General features: G+C 38.3%; 1 protein-coding gene across 9 annotated transcripts in view; it reads left to right on the forward strand.

Annotated features, from left to right (window-relative positions):
- trioa (trio Rho guanine nucleotide exchange factor a) overlaps positions 1 to 20541 on the forward strand; it is an 86271-nt gene that overhangs the window by 9446 nt on the left and 56284 nt on the right. For 8 of the 9 annotated variants that reach the window (XM_057355432.1, XM_057355424.1, XM_057355430.1 and 5 more), the window contains exon 2: positions 8480 to 8530. The exons of the other annotated variant lie outside the window; for it this stretch is intronic. In XM_057355432.1, coding sequence (XP_057211415.1) covers positions 8480 to 8530 — 51 coding nt within the window. The remainder of the gene's footprint in view (positions 1 to 8479; positions 8531 to 20541) is intronic. 9 annotated transcript variants of the gene reach the window in all.

The raw sequence follows: 20541 nt of genomic DNA on the forward strand, positions 1-20541 counted from the left end.
TAAAAATAAAATGAGATAAGAAATGTTATTAGAAAAAATACCCCACCTTTAGTTGGGCATATTTACACTACAAACCTTGTCAGTGATCAGTGATCGGGCAAAAAACAAAGAAAAATGAACAAAAACAAAATAATCGTTCACTAATCGTAATCGAGAGAAAATGTTCAATTAATAAAAATGTAGATTTTAGGCCAGAACACGTCAACCAACGAGAACAGAAGAGCACGCTTACGAATCAACCAGCTAGAGAAAGAGCACGTCCATCAATGTGCTTTGCTGAAGTACAGCTGTTTGTGTTTGTTCACTGAATTTGGGTGAGGAAAGTTATATAAACGGTGGATATAACGCTGGATTTGCAGATCGTTTGAAACTGATAGATGGAGCGGTCCCAGCGCTAAAAGATGCCGAGTCAAATGTCTGTGTTTTGTTTGCAATCGGCACGTACGGGCATTATGTAAACAACACAAACTTATAGTGAATCAACAGTTATGCAGAGATAATGCGATGATGTATTGTGTGCTCGTGCTTTAGTTCTGCCCCCCATGCACACCTCCACAGCTCGCCATTTTTTGGAAATAATTGTACAGCTGTATCTGTCTTTTATAAATATGATAAAACTACAGACTCTTCGAAGATACGAAGTATGCAGTACTATTCTATAGGTACTCAAGATTAATATGAGATTGGCAGAAACTGTGTGTGTTACGTCCGCTTTAAAAACACCTATCAATAACATTTCTTAGTTTGAGTCGGATATAAGTGAAAGTTATGACTTGCGTTTAGTGAGTGAGTCAGCTGTTTATTGAATAACCGCTCTGACTGATTGACAGCCTGACTGAGAACCAGTTCATAAGAGTCATTTGAATGTGAATCAGACAACACTGGTCGCATTGTACGTTTATGGTATGTGCCGTGTGAACTATCACCATTGTTTTGCTGTGCTCTTTACCCAAGGATGTTGGTTACATGAGGCCTATCCCTCTTATGATAGTAAAGTGCTTTGAATAAGTGTGTCAGGTAACTGACAATTACACAGGCTTACAATGACAAATTCTACAAGGTGAGGACGTTCCCAGGAGACTTTCTTTGAACGGGGAATCCTGCAACACGTTGAAAAGCTGTGCATTATTTATAGATTAACCTGGAGCTTATAGTCAATATAGAGAAATGAGATCTTTCTCCTGTCAGCTAAAATATAGCGTTAATTTGGAACCGTAATGAAGAAAATTGTGATTTAGAACAATTGTTTCGTTCTGACATGTTGACCTGCATAATAATGCGAGTGACTTTTTCTCTTCTTTTTGCACTCGTCTCCTGGGGCTTGTTTTAAAACGATGCTATAATGAGCTCTAATATGACGGCAGACACTTGATCTCAAAGCAGAAGTCTCATTTGGGGGAATTTGTGAGTGCCGGATTGAAGGCATGAATGAATCATGCTGAAATCCATATAGCTGGGCATGTCCTCATTATTTAAACATGAGTCGGGTTCCTGTTTTTGAGAGCAAGATGTCGGTGGTCATTAAATCTGTCAGTGTGTTTTCCTATGCCGATTTAAGTGTTCTTTAGTTTGTGAGTAATTATAGATCCTGATTATATTTTAAGTTATATTTTTGGCATTTTTGCATTTTGAGAGTAGAGAGACAAGACTTGATGGGGAGGAGAGAGAGCAGTAGGATTAGGAAGTACAGTAGTAACAAGCTAGGACTCAAACTCGGTTCTGGAGCTCTGAAGATTATTTGTATTTTTGATATGGGTTTTTATTGGGTATCCTGTACTAAAAGGTTACAGGGGTTCATTCTTGCATGTCATGAAGCATCACATCACGCATAAGGTATAGGTAAAGATTAGTGAGACAGAGAGAGAGAGAGACAGACAGGAAAGGAATGGAGATTGTCAAAATAGATCAGAGAATGAGAGCATGCAGGGGGATGGGGAGATCTCGCTCTCGCTCTCTTCTGCTTATTCTTGCTCTGTCTGTGTCCTGGTTTTGTTTGATTGATTCCTATATTTTTGTCCTTTCTTTCCCAGTCAGTACTTTTTACATTTTTTTAATCGCACTTTATTGTGTCAGCCCACACGTTCTTATTGACATGACCTTCTCTGTTTTATAGATACAAGTCAGAATTGTATTTGTTGTATTCTTGTTATTTGTACCTAGAAACCTCTTTGGAGATGTTTACCTACTGTAGTTGCATGTAGTACTGTAGTTGTCCTATAATGAGGTGATGTCTCTTTATTTGACTCTTGAGCTTCATCTTCCTAGATCTCTTACAGTTATGTAGCGGCAATAAAATGGACTGAAATTTATATGACATTTTGGATCATTTCTGTTTTTATTGACTGTTTTAATGACCATGTCTGAAAGCAGGAAAAAGCAATGCAGTTTTCAAGCCTGTATAGATGTATCCTTCCTTATTCATCTTACCCTCATTTTGCAGGCTGATATATATATGCTGGTGCACGGTGTCTTATTTTTCCTGGAAAACGGACCAAAAAGTACAGTTTACACGGTTTATTCACATTTTTTCACTCATTAAATGACTTCTTTATTCAGTTGAACTTTGATCATTGATGCTTCTCAGTAACAGATCGGCTGTTACACATAGCTGCACTTTGCACACTATGATGCACACTCAGCTTGCGTCATGCATGCTCTGTGTCATGCTGTCTGTCTCCTAGCAAAGAATATTTACTGCGGCACATCAGACCTCTGGGTGCTACTCCACGGAGACCTCCAAAAGACCTGTGATGCACCTGAAGAGTGATTGTTCTTGTGTTTTATTCAATTCAAAGTTTGTCTTTTAGTTAGAATTTTGTCTTTTCGTTTGAATATGAGCTGCTACTTGACTATAATAATATAATTCTTTGGTTGTTTGCTGTGCTTCTTCTTCAGCCTTACATGGAAAGGACAACTTGGCAAAACCAGGCAGATTTTTTAGTGTTTGTTTGGCTAAGGTGACTTTTACTATGATTCCATTTAGGGCTGAAACGATTCCTCGAGTTACTCGAGTAATTCGATTACAAAAAAATCATTGAGGCAATTTTTGTTGCCTCGAAGCTTTGTTTAATCCATTTAACTACAGTACACACGGAGCACTGCGTTTCCCCACGGACCGTTATTACTGACGCACAGCCCGCTAAACTCTATTCATGTTACAGGGCTCTCAAGTCTCACTCATTCACCGTGAGACACGCATTTAGTCTGTTCACACGCTCACACGTATGTCTCATGCTGATAAATAAGTGATAGCTTATTGAAATGATGAACTGCTATTAGTTCTATTTTGCGAGTGAAACTTGTTGTCCGGCTGCATTGAGTCCATCAAACTAGATGCGGACTAGTTGATGCCGAATCCTGTTATTTACACATGACATCTGGCTGTTCTGCGTGTCTGAGTGAATGAACTGCACAGTTTAACGTGCTACACGCGTGATGCTCATGAATTTGTCTGCGCGTTATGAGGACATGAACACATGAACTTCATCTCTAGAGTTGCTCTGAGAGATTATTTCATGAACATTTTATGGTTTGAGTGAAGAAACAGACATACTAAAAAATAAGCGTCTTCAGACAACCTGCCAAAATAAAAATCCGGTTAATTTGGTATTTTATGTGGACAAATATATTACTATCTGATAGTAAAAAAAAACTTAAACTAATTTTAAAGTTAGTTGTTTACATTTGAAATTATTCTTTCTATTTTTATTAATGTTTCTTATTTATACATTTGTATTATATTGCATTTTGAATGTAATATGGCAATGTAATGTATTAAATGTGTTAACTTTTGACAGATATCAATGTATGCAATTTCAGCAATAAAACAAATATTTTTTCTAAAAAGGAATTTTAAGAGACCCGTGTTATTTTCTCTTGTGTATTTAGTATTTCTCTTTAATAAAGAAAAAATATTTATTATCCGAATACCCGATTAATCGATGGAAAAATCAGTAGAATACTCGATTACTAAAATAATCGACAGCTGCAATATTGCTAGTTTCATTAGAAAATTGTTGAATAAATATGCTAATTCCATTCCATAACTTTATAGATTTAAACTCTAAAGAGAGATATTGAGAACAACAACCTTATATTTCAAAGTCTTTTTTTCTGCCTGCAATAATTATTCAAATGTAGATTCAAAGTTAATAAGCAAAGTAGAAGTCATGTTTTAACCCATTGCTGATACTTCTCAAACTTCTTTAAGACTGCAAGTTTAACGTCATCTGTAGGCCCACACATGGAATCTGCAGACCTTGCCAATTCTGCACATTTTTTAAAAAAGGAATTGTTCACCTAACAATATAAATTCTGTCATCATTTATCTCCCCTCCCCTCATGTTGTTCAACATCTGTATGTGACTCTTTCCTCTGTTCAACACAAAAGAAGATATTTTGATGAATGTCTCGGTGGTTTTGTGTGCGTACAATAGAAGTCAATGGGGTCCAATGTTGTCTGATTACCAGCGGTCTAAAAAAATATCTTCTTTTGTGTTCTGCAGAAGAAAGAAAGTCATTCAGCTTTGGAATGACACTAAATTATTCCAGAAGTTTTATTTTTGGGTGAACCCTCCTCTTTTAATGGAAGATTTGCTAAATGTCTTTCGACGTGGGGAAATGTATTAAATAGAGCTGAGAGTTTTATCGTTAACTAAAACATAAAATTAGCCAAAATATTAAGAGTTTTTAGGGAAATTTAGAGCTTTTAGTCATTACCAGCTAAAAGTAAAGAATTTAAAGACAGAGAGATCATACAAATGTGTGAGCCTCAATGCCCAGCATAACCTTCATAATATCAGACATCAAGACATTAAAGCGTCTGAGCTCTCAGATTTGGTGGTTGAGTTTAATCTAATTACACCATAGGGAAATATGTGTGTGATAGAGATCTGAACGTTTTGTGTTGGTATTGGCTCAGAAAGGTATCCCGGAGTGTCTAAAGCTGTGAAACCGAGCTATAAAGCTTACTCTGGTTGTTATTTTTTTCATTGCTGGACTAGGCTTCAATGATGCAGCATATGGTGATGAGAGACCCCTTTTCTTCTCAAACTCATGATTCATGTACAAGTCAATGATTGATGCGTATCCGTACAAACAGGAGGGCCGATCACAAAGCATGGGCTTGTTTTAATTTGTGTGGTAAGAAAGTGGCAGAGCTGTAGGTCGAAGGAAAGACACGTGGGCCTGAATCACTGCGGCTCATTTCTTTGTTCTCGTTTGGCTCAGAATAGAGGGGCTTTCGGATCTGACTAAAGTTGTAGACTTTTACCAGGCTCACAAACACATGAACACTGACGCACACATTCGCTGTCGCTGATAAAGCGCTCGACCTTGTTTGTGTATCTGAGTGGCTTTGTATCTCCTGTGAATGTGGATATTTGTATTGTGTGAGTCTCTGTACTTCACATGCCCGTTTCCTGCTTGGTCACACCAAACGGAAAGAAGTGACCTCACAACAACCCCACACTCAACCCTCTGTGTGTTTGTATGCTTTTCAATAATGCCATGTTTTGTGGCTTTGTAAGATTAAAGTCTTAAAATGACACTTTCATGTAGGCTACCATTCTTTTTTTTTTTTTTTACAGTTTTTGTGGTTGTGTTGAGTGAAGGGACGAGAGGGGTCTTTGCTGGGGATTTAGAACGAAAGTGGAAAAAATATTTTTTTTCGTTAGAGTGGATTTGAACCAGACCTTTTCCACTGTGTCCACTAAGCTTATGTTTCCTTATTTGGACTGGAATAGTAAGCTTGATCTTAGCAGACTTGTAATCGGTTGCCTTCGGTTTATTTTTATGCACTTGGCTGTGCGTGTTTTGTGATTTTTGGCAAGTTTCTGTGTTTTCAAATGAGAAGGAACTAATGAAATGAACGATTCATCTTTCCCACCTCATGTTAAATCGCCCATTCAGCTAGCCGTCTTGTACGTGAAACTTGTTGTATGTAAACAAACTGTTCTGTAAACTGTTTTCAGTATGTGAATTGGATTTAGGAGGGGCATGTCATGTGGTCGAAGTACTCATGTAAGTGTTGAACACGTTAAGTGTTGCATTCGTGAATAACCGTGTCAGGCATGCGCTTGGCATCGCAACTATGTCCTGTGTGTTTATATTTGGTCCCTCGTCTCTCTTTAGACTCCCTTTGCTTCTGTTCTCTCCATTTTCAGGATGGAACATCAAAGAAAAATGTAGGTGGAATTTGAAGATGTATTTGTTATAGTTTGCATATATTGCATTCCTCATTTATAAGTCACTGGATAGAAGTGTCTGCTACATGAATATATGTAAACACATTTTTTATCCTGTTTTTAAGTGTTAAATCTACTATTACAGTTAAAGATATTGGTGAGCGATTGGGCAGTTTTTTTAAATATTTTAGCAATAGTTCACCTTAAAAAATAAAAATTCTGTCATCATTTACTCACCGTTTTGTCATTTTAAATCTGTATGATTTTCATTTGAAAAACGTTTGTAACCAAAAACCGTTGGTCCCCATTGACTTCTATTGTATGGACACAAAACCAATGCAAGTCATTGGGCACCAACGGTTCTGTAGCCAACATTTTTAAAAATATCTTCTTTTGCGTTCTGCAGAAGAAAGTCATACAGGTTTGAAATGACAAGAGGGTGTGTTAATAATGACAGAATTTTTATTTTAAAGGTGAACTATTCCTTTATTTCTACATTACTTTTACATGAGATGCACTGATTGGCTGCCGATTTATTGGCAATTTTTGATCAATTTAATCTAAAGCATGAAAAACGGCAATATAAAATCACTGGATATATTGGTGAAATATCGGTAAAAAACATGGTTTGGGCCTTTTTCAAAGTCTCCGATAAAGACCAAAAAGAAATCACAATTTTCAGTGAGTATTTGGAGAAAAATCAAGAGGTTTAAAGTTCTACATATTGGAATCGGAATATGCAAAAGTTGTTAAATCTGTATCGGCCCAAAAAATTCAATGCATCCTTAATTTTTTTAAATCCTGTTAGTAGCCATCAGTGTTGTATAAATTACAACACATCACTTTTCAGTTGTGTAGGAGGTTTGTGTGATGTTGAAAGAGGTTGTGAGTGGAAAGGAGAGGGTGTTCTCTGCCTTAGATCCTCTGATTAAACAGACCCTTATCTGTCAACAAGTCCCCTGTTTCCCTCCGCCACCTGCCTGCCAGCCCACCACACAGATACACGCTGTTAGGCTTTGCTTCACCTACAACCCAGATGCACGACACCAACATACACAAACATATAGACCTTTCCGAGAAGCGCATTGTTAACATACCTGTTGAGCAACTACTGAGTAAGACTATGTGCTGTGTATTGTTGCGTGTAATTGCATCCACTGTTAAAGAGGAAGCATGCAATTTCTCTGCAGCTAGCATCACCACATGTTATTGGCCTGTGATCTAAACAGCATTAAAGGGATAGTTGACCCAAAAATGAAATTCTCTCATAATCTACGCAACCTAATGTCATTCTAAATCTGTTTGACTTTTTTACTCTGCGGAACAGCAAAAAGATGAAGAATGTTGGTAACCAAACAATATTGCCCCCTCTTTGACTTGATTTGCATAGACACAAAGATCATATGAATGAGATCAAAAATATCTTCTTTTGTGTTCCACAGAGTCAAATACAGATTTTGAACGACATGAGGGTTAATCTTTAATGGAATTTTTTCTTTTGTGTGAACTATCCTTTAAGTGGCCTGTGTTTTTAGTCTGACAGGAGGAGGTTTCAGCCTTATGTCTTGTTCAGTTTTATTGCACACCCCGTCTTATTTAGCCATGCCCTTACGTGCTCCATATTTTGCCTGTAAGCGTGTGTCTACATGCAGTGTGCTAGCAACCCTGCTTTTTGCCTCCTTGTAAGCTCCCATGATTCCCCTCCGTCTGGCCGTGTATATATGTTTGTGTGTGTGTGTGTGTTAGTGTAAATTTAGAGGTCATTCTGCTGGATTAGTCTAGTTACTAGAGCCCAGACTATTAGCTTAACCTCCATGTCAACTGCAGCATGTTTTAGGGTCACTGGAGCAGGTCTTAGTACAGCTAAAAGATTGTGTTTCCAGAGTTTGGTGTTTTGTTAAAGGGACAGTTCACCCCAAAATAATTATATGGTAGTCGATGGTAACTAAGAACTGTTTGGTTACAAGCATTCTTCCAAATATCTTTCTCTGTGTTCATCAGAACAAAGAAATTTATACAGATTTGGAACAACTCGGGGGGTGAGTAAATGATGACAGAATTTTCATTTTTGGGTGAACTGTTGCTTTAATGCACATGAGCTCTTCAACTAGAGAATATGTGGAGGAAAGCAGTTGAACTGATGCTAGTCAGTCAAATATTAGACACTAGAATAAACATAGACGCACATTGCTGCAAATGAAAACGAGTCTAATAACTATACACAGTCATAATGTGACTATAAAACATTACTGTTTTTGTACATCCTTCTGACTCATCTCTTTTTCCCTCCATAGATTGCACAAATTCAAAAGGTGAGCCCAAAGGAGTCTCCAATCAGATAACAGGTAAAGCACTTTACATATGTAACTTACTATTGACAACCACATCGCTCACATGACTCGTATCTTTGACTCTGATTGGCCTACAAGTTTCATCACAACCTCTAAAACCTTTTACTTTCCACGTCTCATTGGCTGTTTGCCTTCACCTGTGCCCTCCCGTCTCGCCTTTGTTTGTTTTGTCTCAATATTATCACGAAAGGGTGAGACTTGTTTGAGGGCACTTGTCTATGTTTGATGTTTTGACTGGATGTCTCTTTCTGGGATCGAAATACTGCAAACATCATGTCTGCTGGATGAACATCAAACACAGGGAGCGTGTGTGACGGGGTGTGTGTGTGCGCTGGCTACCAATATGCTGGCTCATTAGAACGGTGAGAGGTTTGAGCGTAGTTGTTTTATCCTTGGCTTGAACCCTGACGCTGCAGAATAACTTCTGGCTGATTGTAAATCAGGCTTCACGCTTATTCCATTGTCCGCAGATATAAACCCAGTCCTTTTTTGTCCATGACTCGTCCGGCTGGCCAGCCCCTCGGCTGTTGGAAACCCTGATAGGGAGCATATGTCGTGTATCATACACATTCCTTACATGTCTGACATGACTTCAAGTCAGGAAATCTCTGCTCTCGGAGCCACAGAAATGTTGACAGTTCACACTTGTGGGGTTAAAATGAACCACATGTGCGCAATAGGGAGGAATCTGCGAATGTGTGGAGAGCAAAGCATCCAGCAGTTCAATGATGAGCACTTTTATGACTGTGAGGGAGGTTTTACAACCTTCAAGTATGCTTCTCCAAATATTCAGTCTATATTGCACTATATATATATATATATATATATATATATATAATTTATATTTGGTCTGGAGTTACTATAAAAACAGTATTCACATTATAGAACTTTAGAGAAGAGAATATTTATTAGACCGCATGAGATGGCGTCGTCTTGGTAGGACACCATGAGCTTGTTAGTGGATGAGGACTTTTGCTCCATATAGTGTAATACATTGCATAATTCACCCACCATCTGTTGCATTATTTCTTGCAGACATTTATAAGCAGTTAATACTCCTTGCGTTCATAATAAAGTTTTTGAGTCTCACATCTCTCACGGATATGAACATGAATATAGGTTTTCATCTCACAAATGCAAATAAAACCTGAAAATGGGTCGTGCATGTCTTTGGCTATGTTGAGAATGAAAACATGGGTAATTTTTGCTTTGTACCGTGAGTTATACTGTATGCTGCCTACTATTTTTAAAGCTAAACAGTGGGCTAAGTTTATATGCCTGAAACAGTATGCGATATGGAATGGCAGGTATTTTAAACAATAGTATTTGAGTAGTATTGTTATGACTTGACCTCATTTCATTACATGTCTGCTTTTATGAGTGGCGCCCTGTTGTCATTAAAAAATATTTTTTACAATTTTATACATGGTTATGTTATGTTCCACCAAGCAATGAATTTAGGAAAAATATAGGTCTACATGATTATGTATATATAGACCGCTTTGCAAAATGTAAACATGGTCCCGGAGCACTTGTTTTTTTTTTGTTTGTTTTTTTAATGCCCAATTGTAGTCTTCATGTTTATATTTTTTTCTTCGTGTTTTTAAGATAATGTCTGTTTTTATATTGTGTGTTGTATTGTATGCATTGTTGATTAACTCTCAACTCAACTTTATTTATATAGCGCTTTTACAATTTTCATTGTTACAAAGCAGCTGTACATGAGACACATTGACTACAAGCAAAACAATCAAAGTTGTACCTGCAAAAACAAGAAAAGGTTGAAAACACAGAAGACAGACACACCCACACACAAAACACTCCACACACACAACACGCACCAACACACACAGACACAGAGACACACACACACACGGATGCGCACACACACGCACACACACGCACACACACACACACACACGCACGCACGCACGCACGCACGCACGCACGCACACACACACACACAACACACACACACACGTACGTACACAGACAAGTACTCACACACACGCTCAGTGAGAGCACACATTTAAGATAAAGGAGAGAGAAGCACAGGTCAAATATAACAGACTATAAATTCCTATATGCAATATTAATTAAGTAAAACTTTAAGATTCTAAAGCAGCCCCCCCGGTCAGGCAGATAGTGCAAAAACAGTATGCAAACGGTGGCGAGGAACCCAAAACTCTAATCGAGAAAAAAAAAAATTAGTTTTGTATGTGAGCCTTTTAACCTAAGATTAATTTCTATCACTACTGTTTGACAACAAAGTTTTCTGAATTTTGAATTGAAGATATTTGTTTAACATTTTGATTTGGTTAAAAATGGTCTGTCGGTTGTATTTTGTTCAAAGGTTTGTGCGGTGTTAAAAAAACTGAAACGGGTAGTGCTTCTGGACCAGCATTGTTCACGTCTTCTGAAGTGGTCTCTATATGTTTATGTTTATATGCATAAATGTATGTATATATAGGCTATACACCTTAAATGTGTCCTATTGTGTGAAAAATGTAGAAAAAAATAAAAATGAAGATAGATCTCTTGTGTTTTTTAATTATAAATATTATTAATATAAAATAATATTTTATTAACAGTTTGTTTTCTACGTCACACCATTGGACACATGTACAGTATATTTGTCTATTACCTATATGTGGTTTGCTAAATTAAGTTTGGAAAATGTTGAGAAATGTATACGGATATAACATGTGGCGCACAAATTATGTTGCGTAAACAGTCTGAGTAGTATGGTAGTATTCTGTTCTGAACATAGCCTGTGCATGTTTATAATTGTGGTCCTTATTTATCTGAAGTAACAACAAAGATATCCGCGGTTTCAAAGGAATGTAACACGCCACACACATACAATATTCATTGATGATTGGCTGATAAAGCACCTGTGCTTACTTCTGATTGGCTGGTGGAGCACCTGTCTCTTTGATAATTGGATAACCGTCTTACTACTTTGTAATCCCTCACAGTGTCACCTCTCTCCGTCAATCGGTTTTTAAACATTAACCTCATACATTCATAAACCTGTCTCAAAAAGAAAAATATGTAATCCAAAATGGCTTCCATAGAGATTTGACTGCTAATCGGCCTTTACTAAAACACAGTTACCTGACAGACCCATATTGTTTTAGTAATAAAAAGCAGACCGTTATAAATGTAGTATTTATGTGCAATATGGGCTACACAGTCTATCACAAACACTCGGATGCATAAAGATTGCCTGGGTCCTGCAGCTGGGATTTCTTTAAATAGACATCATGACCCAGCCCATCCAAGACTCTTTGCCCCTTTCAGTACCCATAAAGCACATGACCGACAGATACACAAACATGTGCTCATAGGCTGTTCTGATATCACACGGTTACAGGAGATCCCTGTCCAAACAAGATAAGCCTGAATGAGAGTTACAATGCTGTGCCTATGGAACACCAGACTGAATAAGTCTGACTATAGAAGGAATACCTGTCTTTCTACACAACAAACTAGATTTTTGCTTTGTCTTGAAGGTAATGCATGCGGTTCACTGCCATGATGCTGGGGGGTGTGGTAGGAGGTGACAAGGATATGTTGCAAAGGTTTGCCAGATATTTGTTGGCAATAACAAGAGTCTCTATATTATTATGATCTCTTGATTTGGCCTGGACCTATCCTTCAGTGCATATTTTTTTTTTGGTTCTTAGTTTTTTTGTGTATGTGTTCATTTATTCGCATGTGCATTCTGTCTTCTGATGAATTAGGAAAAGCATTATTACTACATAAAATACTTTGTTTAGGTTGGTTCACTGGATTGTGGATTAGGGTATAGTGCTGGCACTCGTGTTGTGCTTTTAAGAATGTCTTTATTCATCTCTCTTTTTTTTTATTGCAACGGTCATGATGTCAACAGCTAGCCCTGCTTAACGTACTCTGAGGAATTTCAGTAACGGAAAACATGGCCAGCCTGAAAGAGTCTCAAGTCAGCCTGCTTTTTTTACGACTGGCTTGGAAAAGGTTTGGTGACATGCTGTCATGTTTGCTCATAGGGCTTTTTTTTCCACGGTGTCGTTATTATTTCAAATTTAAGTTGTTTAAAAGATGCTTTTGGTGCTTATTTGGCCCTCCCAGATCCTTATATGGGCATCAGGCTGTTGCAGAGGAAAGTCGGTTTGTAAGACATAATGATTTCCAGTTCTTTTGGTATTGGGCACCACATGGACATGATTAAAACAGGACACAGCGAGATTTGGGTGAGAGGGGACGTGTGTGAGGCGTTTATTATGAACGGGGAGTTGAGGGATGAGGGGGACTGAAAGACTTAATTAATGGAAGATTTGGGGAGGACTGATCGTAGGGTGATGGAAGGATTTGTGTCTGGGGTGATCTGAAGAGGAAGGACTGGAGCTCAGACCTGGTCAGGTTAGGTCATAGGTCAAGAACTATGAATGAGATCGATTGATGAACTTAAGTTACTGAGATTCAGTACCTTCTGAGTGCTGGTCTCAAGATAAGAAAAGAGAAAAAACCTTGTAGGCTACATCCTATCCTAACTAATAGGGATGTAATGATTCACTCAGCTCATGATGCGATGCGATTCACGATACTGATCTCACGATACGATTTATTTTGACAAAATGAGTTGAGACAAATTACAATTGAACAACTGCCCTCTTATTATTTCTCAAATGCTGCATATTTCTTTATAAAATAAAAAGATCTTTTATGTCAAATAACAAAACTAAACATGCAATTTTAAAACAAATTTCAAATCAAATAAAAAGGAATAATGCAAAAGTCTCTTTAAAATAACCTACGACTTTGTCTGTGCTTTTCTTGGGATTTTTCACTTTTAAGAAATATCCGCATATCCAAGTTTTCGAAGTTTGTAGTAAACACTGCGGCCCCTGCTGTTCAAAACATGTATTGCGATTCATATAACATCTCAACCAACTTAAATCGTCACATCATGTTATACTCGATTTTCAACCAGCTCGCTGTCAATCGTTTCTTCCTTACTAACTAAGTGTGACATTTTATATTCTTGCAACCAAACTGTGGTGCTAGTTTTCATGTAATGTCAACCTGGATGTTGCGAGGAGGACACTGTCTAGTAATATTTCCATCGACGCACATGTAAAATGTAATTATTAGAGACTTTTGTTTTGAATCATGACTCACCGCATAGCTCTCCCTCCCCGTCTCCCTCCCCCCTCTCTCTCTCTCTCTCTCTCTCTCTCTCTCTCTCTCTCTCTCTCTCTGAGGGGTGTTGCGTGAGCTTCTGGTTTTCTGTACCCTGTTATTAGGGGGCCTGACCTCAGAGAGCTGGCAGGGAGCAGCCAGATGAGAGAGCAACATCAAATGATCCCCGGCATTGTGAACTCGCATGGAAAAACAGATGGATTTGACATGTAAAGATGTTTTCCCTTAGAAATTATATGATTTGCATATATATTTGATGTGTGCTTCTTTGTAGCCGCGTGTCTGGTGAATTGGTGAGCATGTGCGTGTGAATGAAGAAATAAGGGGAAAGAAACGTTAAATATGATAATTTGAGTATAGAAAGATGCAGGTTTCTTCCACCCCCAAGTGTTGTGGTGTATCAAAATGTTTTAATTGAGTGTTGACCCCTTACCATCATAAGGGTGGGTGTTCAGTTTGTCCCACCAATAGTAGACGGTGGGAATGTTTGAAGAATCTGTTTTCTGATACAGTTTGGTGACACTAGTGGTCTTGATATAACACACTTCACACACTGAGTGAAGAGTAAAGGGAGAGCACAGAGCAGTAAACAGAACGTGAGAAACAATAGACTGAGGAAGATTTCAGTGAGAGCGATGGATTACGAATAGTTTCTTTGTGATCTGAAGGTCTGTCTGTGTCAGGAGAGTGACGGGCGACGGTGACACCCGCATTCAACACTGTCAACTCTCTGTCACCAGATTGTTGTGTTTTCGTGCACGGTTAATGCTTCTCTCTTGTCCATTACTGAGCGTCACACTTTTTTCATTTAATTTGTCTCTTGTTGTCAAACTTTGATGCCAACATAAAACAAAGTTCATAACCCATTTCACTACCCTAATCTGAGATTTTGGTGTGGCGTAGGCCATTCATCAAATGTTCAATTTATGTTAACTTAAAATGCTCTTTATTCAGATCATACAGTAGTAACTGCCAGCTAGGCTATTGTTATCATCCTAATAAACTGTGGTAGTGTCCTATTAGCCTGTCGTAAATAATAACAATAATAGTTTTACAGTGGTAACTACCTATTACATACAGGTATTTTAGTTGGTAGCTGTCTTTGTTTTTTTATTTTGCTTGAATTGCAATTCAAGGGTGTTTTGAAGGACAGATAAATGGATCAATATCTCTAGTCGCCTCTTCTTCTTAGAGCAAATGATTCATAACAGAAAATCTGAAGAATTCTCACACTTCCTTTCCCAAAAATATCCCTGGAATGTAGAGTACCGTCCTGTCTCCATGGCAACAGAAGTTCAGGGAGTCTGTGTGGTCAGGATGGACTGTAAAAACAGCGTATTAATGTAGGCGGTGTCTGTGGTTATCTTTTATTTATGCAGTCAGTTTAAACGCAATTTTAAAAGGTGATAGATGTACAGAAATGCAGTGTTACATAGAAGCCATAACATGTTACAACAAACGTTCCACCTTTACACAATATTCTGCAATCTCTGCCTTTAGCATGCAGTTGTGTGCAGTTTTGTGTCTTCTGTACTCACTCGAACAAAACGCAGCTTCTGCACTTGAGTGTCATTTTTGTTTTCTGTCCATAAAGTAACTATGCTATGAAATGTGCAAACTGATGTCATTTCCACAGAAACCGCAAGTTTTTGAGACATGAATAAAATAGCCAATAGTTTTTCGTTTGTCACATTAATTGGTCAGAAAAATCTGATGAGAAGCTGAAGTTTAGAATGTCAAAAATCCTTAAATCATATTGGCGTGAATAAGAGACTGTACGTTTTAAATGCTGCTAGTTTATAGATGTAGACTTTAAGGCTTAAAGAGATAGATCACCCAAAAATGAAAAGTCTGTCACCAAACAGATCTCATCCCCCATTGAATCCCATGGTATTTATTTTTCCGACTATGGCAGGAAATGGGGCATAAGATCTGTTTGGTTACTGACATTTTTCCAAATATTTTCCTTTGTGTTTAGCAGAACAAAGAAATTCATTCAGGTTTGGAACAATCTGAGGGTGAGTAAATGATGACAATTTTCTTTTTTGGGTGAACTACCAGGGTTTTTCCTGGCTCAAAATGAGGCGGAGGTGGTGCCAACCTGATCTCGTACACACACACACACACGGATGTGTAGGCCTACTGTACCTTTAAGTGGCTTAACCAAACACTTTACATATTAAAAGATATTAAACGTTCTAAAAATAAGATGAAAATTACAATTATTAAGTTATGTAAAATATTACTTTGATTCAACCAAACAGAAATGTTTTTAAATCAAATAAAGCTTTTTATGCTTTTCAACTAACTTTTCAGCCCACAATAGCCTTACTATTAGTCTTACTAAATCTCACTGATCTTTTACATTCACTAGTGACTGAAAAGTTTCAACAGTTTAAACAAATCGCCTCAAATGAGTCATTCTGATCTGATCACAATGTGCATTCGTTCATACTGACGCACTCGCTGTGTACAGTAAAACGCTGATTCAACTAACAATCTACACAGCTCAAAACATTAAAATGATGCACGCCACGTTAATTTAAGAAACCGTTTGAGAAATTGAATGTACTCTGATGCACAACGAACAATATTCACCTGAACAGCCGCGAAACACCGTTAATACAGCTCCTAATATAGCTCTTGTACTGCAACTCTTCAGCGCCTCACTGTGCTGATAACGAAACCGCTCCACCTCTGCGGCGTAATGGCGCAACTGCAGTTACAAATGACAATCTGTGTATACACGCAGCGTTTATTGTGAAGACACCCGACATAATTTTAGCGAGAGTCTGAGGCGGCACGAAATTTGACGGAGGCGGCCGCCTCCAATTTTTCTATGCAGGAAAAACCCTGACTACCCCTTTAACTGAGTGTGTTACAATACAATAAATAAAAAATACAATAAAACAAGTAGTTTTAAAAATAATTCATAGTTCTGAACAGTTTTTTAACTGCTTACCTTTAATCTATTAACGGCTGTAATATTTCAAAACCGTAATTTCTGTTTTATAGCTTCCACAATGCAAAGGCTTTCCAGGAAACACTGTTATAAAATGTGAATAAAGAATGAATGAGGATATGAAATGAGACTTCATGCTTGTTTGTTTGATCAAAATTACAACATTCATTGCACGCCTGGAATGTGTCAAACGTGTGTATGTGTGGTAGCTCATTAACGCTTGAATTTCTTTGACATGCATTCCTTCCCAAATTCTCAAACATTTCCTTACTTCCTCCTCTCTTTACACTGGGTTCCAAATTATTATGCAAATGATATCTTTCTCTGGTTTTCCTAATTTGTCGATGCAAATGACAGTCAGTATAATTTTCAAGTAATCAACAGTTAGGGTACATTTGGAATTTTATTGAACAAACCTCCCACTGACAACAGTATTTATTTAAAAAATGAAAAACTCAAAATGCACTGTTCCAAATTATTATGCACAACAGAGTTTGAAAACATTTCATAGGTTGTAAAAAACTGAAAATGGTCATTTGTTGAATTTGCAGCATTAGGAGGTCATATTTACTGAAATCAAAAGCTATTTCAATCAAAAACATCCTAACAGGGCAAGTTACATGTTAACATAGGACCCCTTCTTTGATATCACCTTCACAATTCTTGCATCCATTGAACTTGTGAGTTTTTGGATAGTTTCTGATTGAATTTCTTTGCAGGATGTCAGAATAGCCTCCCAGAGCTGCTGTTTTGATGCTAACTGCCTCCCACCATCATAGATCTTTCGCTTGAGGATGCTCCAAAGGTTCTCAATAGGGTTGAGGTCAGGGGAGGATGGTGGCCACACCATGAGTTTCTCTCCTTTTATGCCCATAGCAGCCAATGACACAGAGGTATTCTTTGCAGCATGAGATGGTGCATTGTCATGCATGAAGATGATTTTGCTACGGAAGGCATGGTTCTTCTTTTTGTACCATGGAAGAAAGTGCTCAGTCAGAAACTCTACATACCTTGCAGAGTTCATTTTCACACCTTCAGGGACCCTAAAGGGGCCCACCAGCTGTCTCCCCATGATTCCAGCCCAAAACATGACTCCGCCACCTCCTTGCTGACGTCGCAGCCTTGTTGGGACATGGTGGCCATCCACCAACCATCCACTACTCCATCCATCTGGACCATCCAGGGTTGCACGGCACTCATCAGTAAACAAGACTGTTTGAAAATTAGTCTTCATGTATGTGTGGGCCCACTGCAACCGTTTCTGCTTGTGAGCATTGGTTAGGGGTGGCCGAATAGTAGGTTTATGCACAACTGCAAGCATCTGGAGGATCCTACACCTTGAGGTTTTCGGGACTCCCGAGGCACCAGCAGCTTCAAATACCTGTTTGCTGCTTTGCAATGGCATTTTTGCAGCTGCTCTCTTAATCCGATGAATTTGTCTGGAAGAAACCTTCCTCATTCTGCCTTTATCTGCACGAACCCTTCTGTGCTCTGAATCAGCCACAAATCTCTTCACAGTACGATGATCTCGCTTAAGTTTTCGTGAAATATCTAATGTTTTCATACCTTGTCCAAGACATTGCACTATTTGACGCTTTTCGGCAGCAGACAGATCCTTTTTCTTTCCCATATTGCTTGAAACCTGTGGCCTGCTTAATAATGTGGAACGTCCTTAAGTAGTTTTCCTTTAATTGGGCTCACCTGGCAAACTACTTATCACAGGTGTCTGAGATTGATTTCAGTGATCCAAAGAGCACTGAGACACAATACCATCCATAAGTTTAATTGAACAATATAAAATTAAATGTTTACGACACTTAAATCCAATTTGCATAATAATTTGGAACGCAGTGTATGTCTCTCTTTCTCTTTTGTAGACAGAAGAGTGATACAGGTCACAGTGCAAACATCACATATTCGGCAAATGTAAGCAGCTCATGTTGTTGTGGCTTGAAAACGTTCAGACTGTGTTGGGTCTGGATGAGTGATTTCAGGGAGATAAAACACGACCACACACCAGGCAACGTTTGACCTTTTAATTTACTTTTAACGTGCGGCACGTATGCGTGCTCTGAACCTTTCCAAACCATCTGCTGAAGCAGAAGAGGACTTTGTACTGCAGTTTTTAAAGTGAGCAGATCATCGTGAGTCATGTTATTCCCTGACCCACACATCCATCTGGGCTCTAACTGAACTGAGCGCAAATCAGATTTGATTGTTGTTAAGCTCAGTCGAAAGCTTAAAGGGGTATTTCACCCAAAAATGACTATTCTTTCATCATTTACTCACCCTCATGTCATTTCAAGACTTTCTTTCGCCTGCAGAACACAAAAGAAAATATTTTGATGGTGGTTGGCAACCAAACAATATTGGCAGCCATTTACTTCCATTGTATGGACACAAAACCACTGAGACATTTCTCAAAATATCTTCTTTTGTGTTCCATAAAATAATGGGTCATATACTTCTTTTGAACAACATGAGGGTGAATAAGTGATGACAGAATGTTTATTTTTAGGTGAACCATCCTTTTAATATCACGGTATTTGAAATGGCTTTTTGTGTTTTAGGGAGGCTGTAGGGATGGGCCTGAAGCGGTGAGCATTTAGCTAATCACTTTCTAAGCAGCTTCTGTATAATCTTGTGTGTGTGCTTGAGGAATCTTTTCCACCCTATCAACATATTCTGTGATTCCTTTGTTCATTATTGCCATTTTACAGTACTCAACCGTTTGTTGTAACTTAAGGTTTATTGATTTCTGCACTGAAAAATCTCCTTTGTTTTGAAAATGGTAAAGGAAATTGTTAGGATGTAACAGTCCATTCCTCTCAGGCTGAACGCATTCTGATTGTACAGTGTTAAGATTAGCAACAGTCATTCTCTTTTAATTCCAGGGGATGCAACTGTTAGCTGGAGCACACATATGCAAGCCCGCCCCAGTCTCGGCTTAGTTTAGCAAGAACGCTGTCTGTACGCAGAGCTGAACTATCGGCTGGAATGTTTTTGCAGAATAACAAGGCAGTTTAATAACATTGAGGTGCTTGTCGCAGCTCATATATTACCCATCCATGAGCCCCACCGAGTCTTAAGCACATTGAGTCCGAAATTTGCGTCTGAAATTTCCGCACGTTAAAAAATAAATACCACCTCACATTGTGTCAATCACATTTACACACTGCCTCTGATATTTTTGTCCGTCATAAAAAATTCGGACCGGGTTCGATTTTCTGTGTTTTTCGCATCCGTCAAGCATTTTGAGTGGCCTTTTTTAACAATTCAGAGACACTGTACAAACGAGAGCCAAATACGAAAAAACGCATACGAAAATTTGGGACTGTATCTGCAAGGACCTTTAGGGCAGTGGAGTGGGAGTGTCATACATTGTATTCATGTACCTTCATTGTGGTGCTGTTGAAAATGGAGATTTGCTGTCCAGCTAGTGGAACGGCAATGTGGCATCACTTTTGGACAACCACAGGTGGCAGTACGCACAGACAGGCAACACGCGGATTCAGCTGCCAGGTATAGCTTGTACACTATTCGTGTTAATGTTTGATGACAACCCACCATCTGTAGGCATTGTTTTTTATTTATCATTTGAAAATGTTTGTGAGGGGTGTGTCTTAGTTTAAACTGGGCATGTGATTAGCTTTGCACACCACATAATATCGTGTTCCTGAAGAAAAGAATACAAACTTTGTATAAGACAGAGAGTTGCATGGTATGCTTACCTAGATCTGGGTAAGTGTAAGCATTTTGCATTTACTTTTTGTATTTCATTAAAGAGAAAATGTGAAGCATGACATTACATTATACGGGGCTAAGAAATGTGTGTAAAAGCTTTCACACTGTTGTTTAA

Source organism: Triplophysa rosa, linkage group LG16 (assembly GCF_024868665.1).
Source record: "Triplophysa rosa linkage group LG16, Trosa_1v2, whole genome shotgun sequence".
Classification (NCBI taxonomy): domain Eukaryota; kingdom Metazoa; phylum Chordata; class Actinopteri; order Cypriniformes; family Nemacheilidae; genus Triplophysa; species Triplophysa rosa.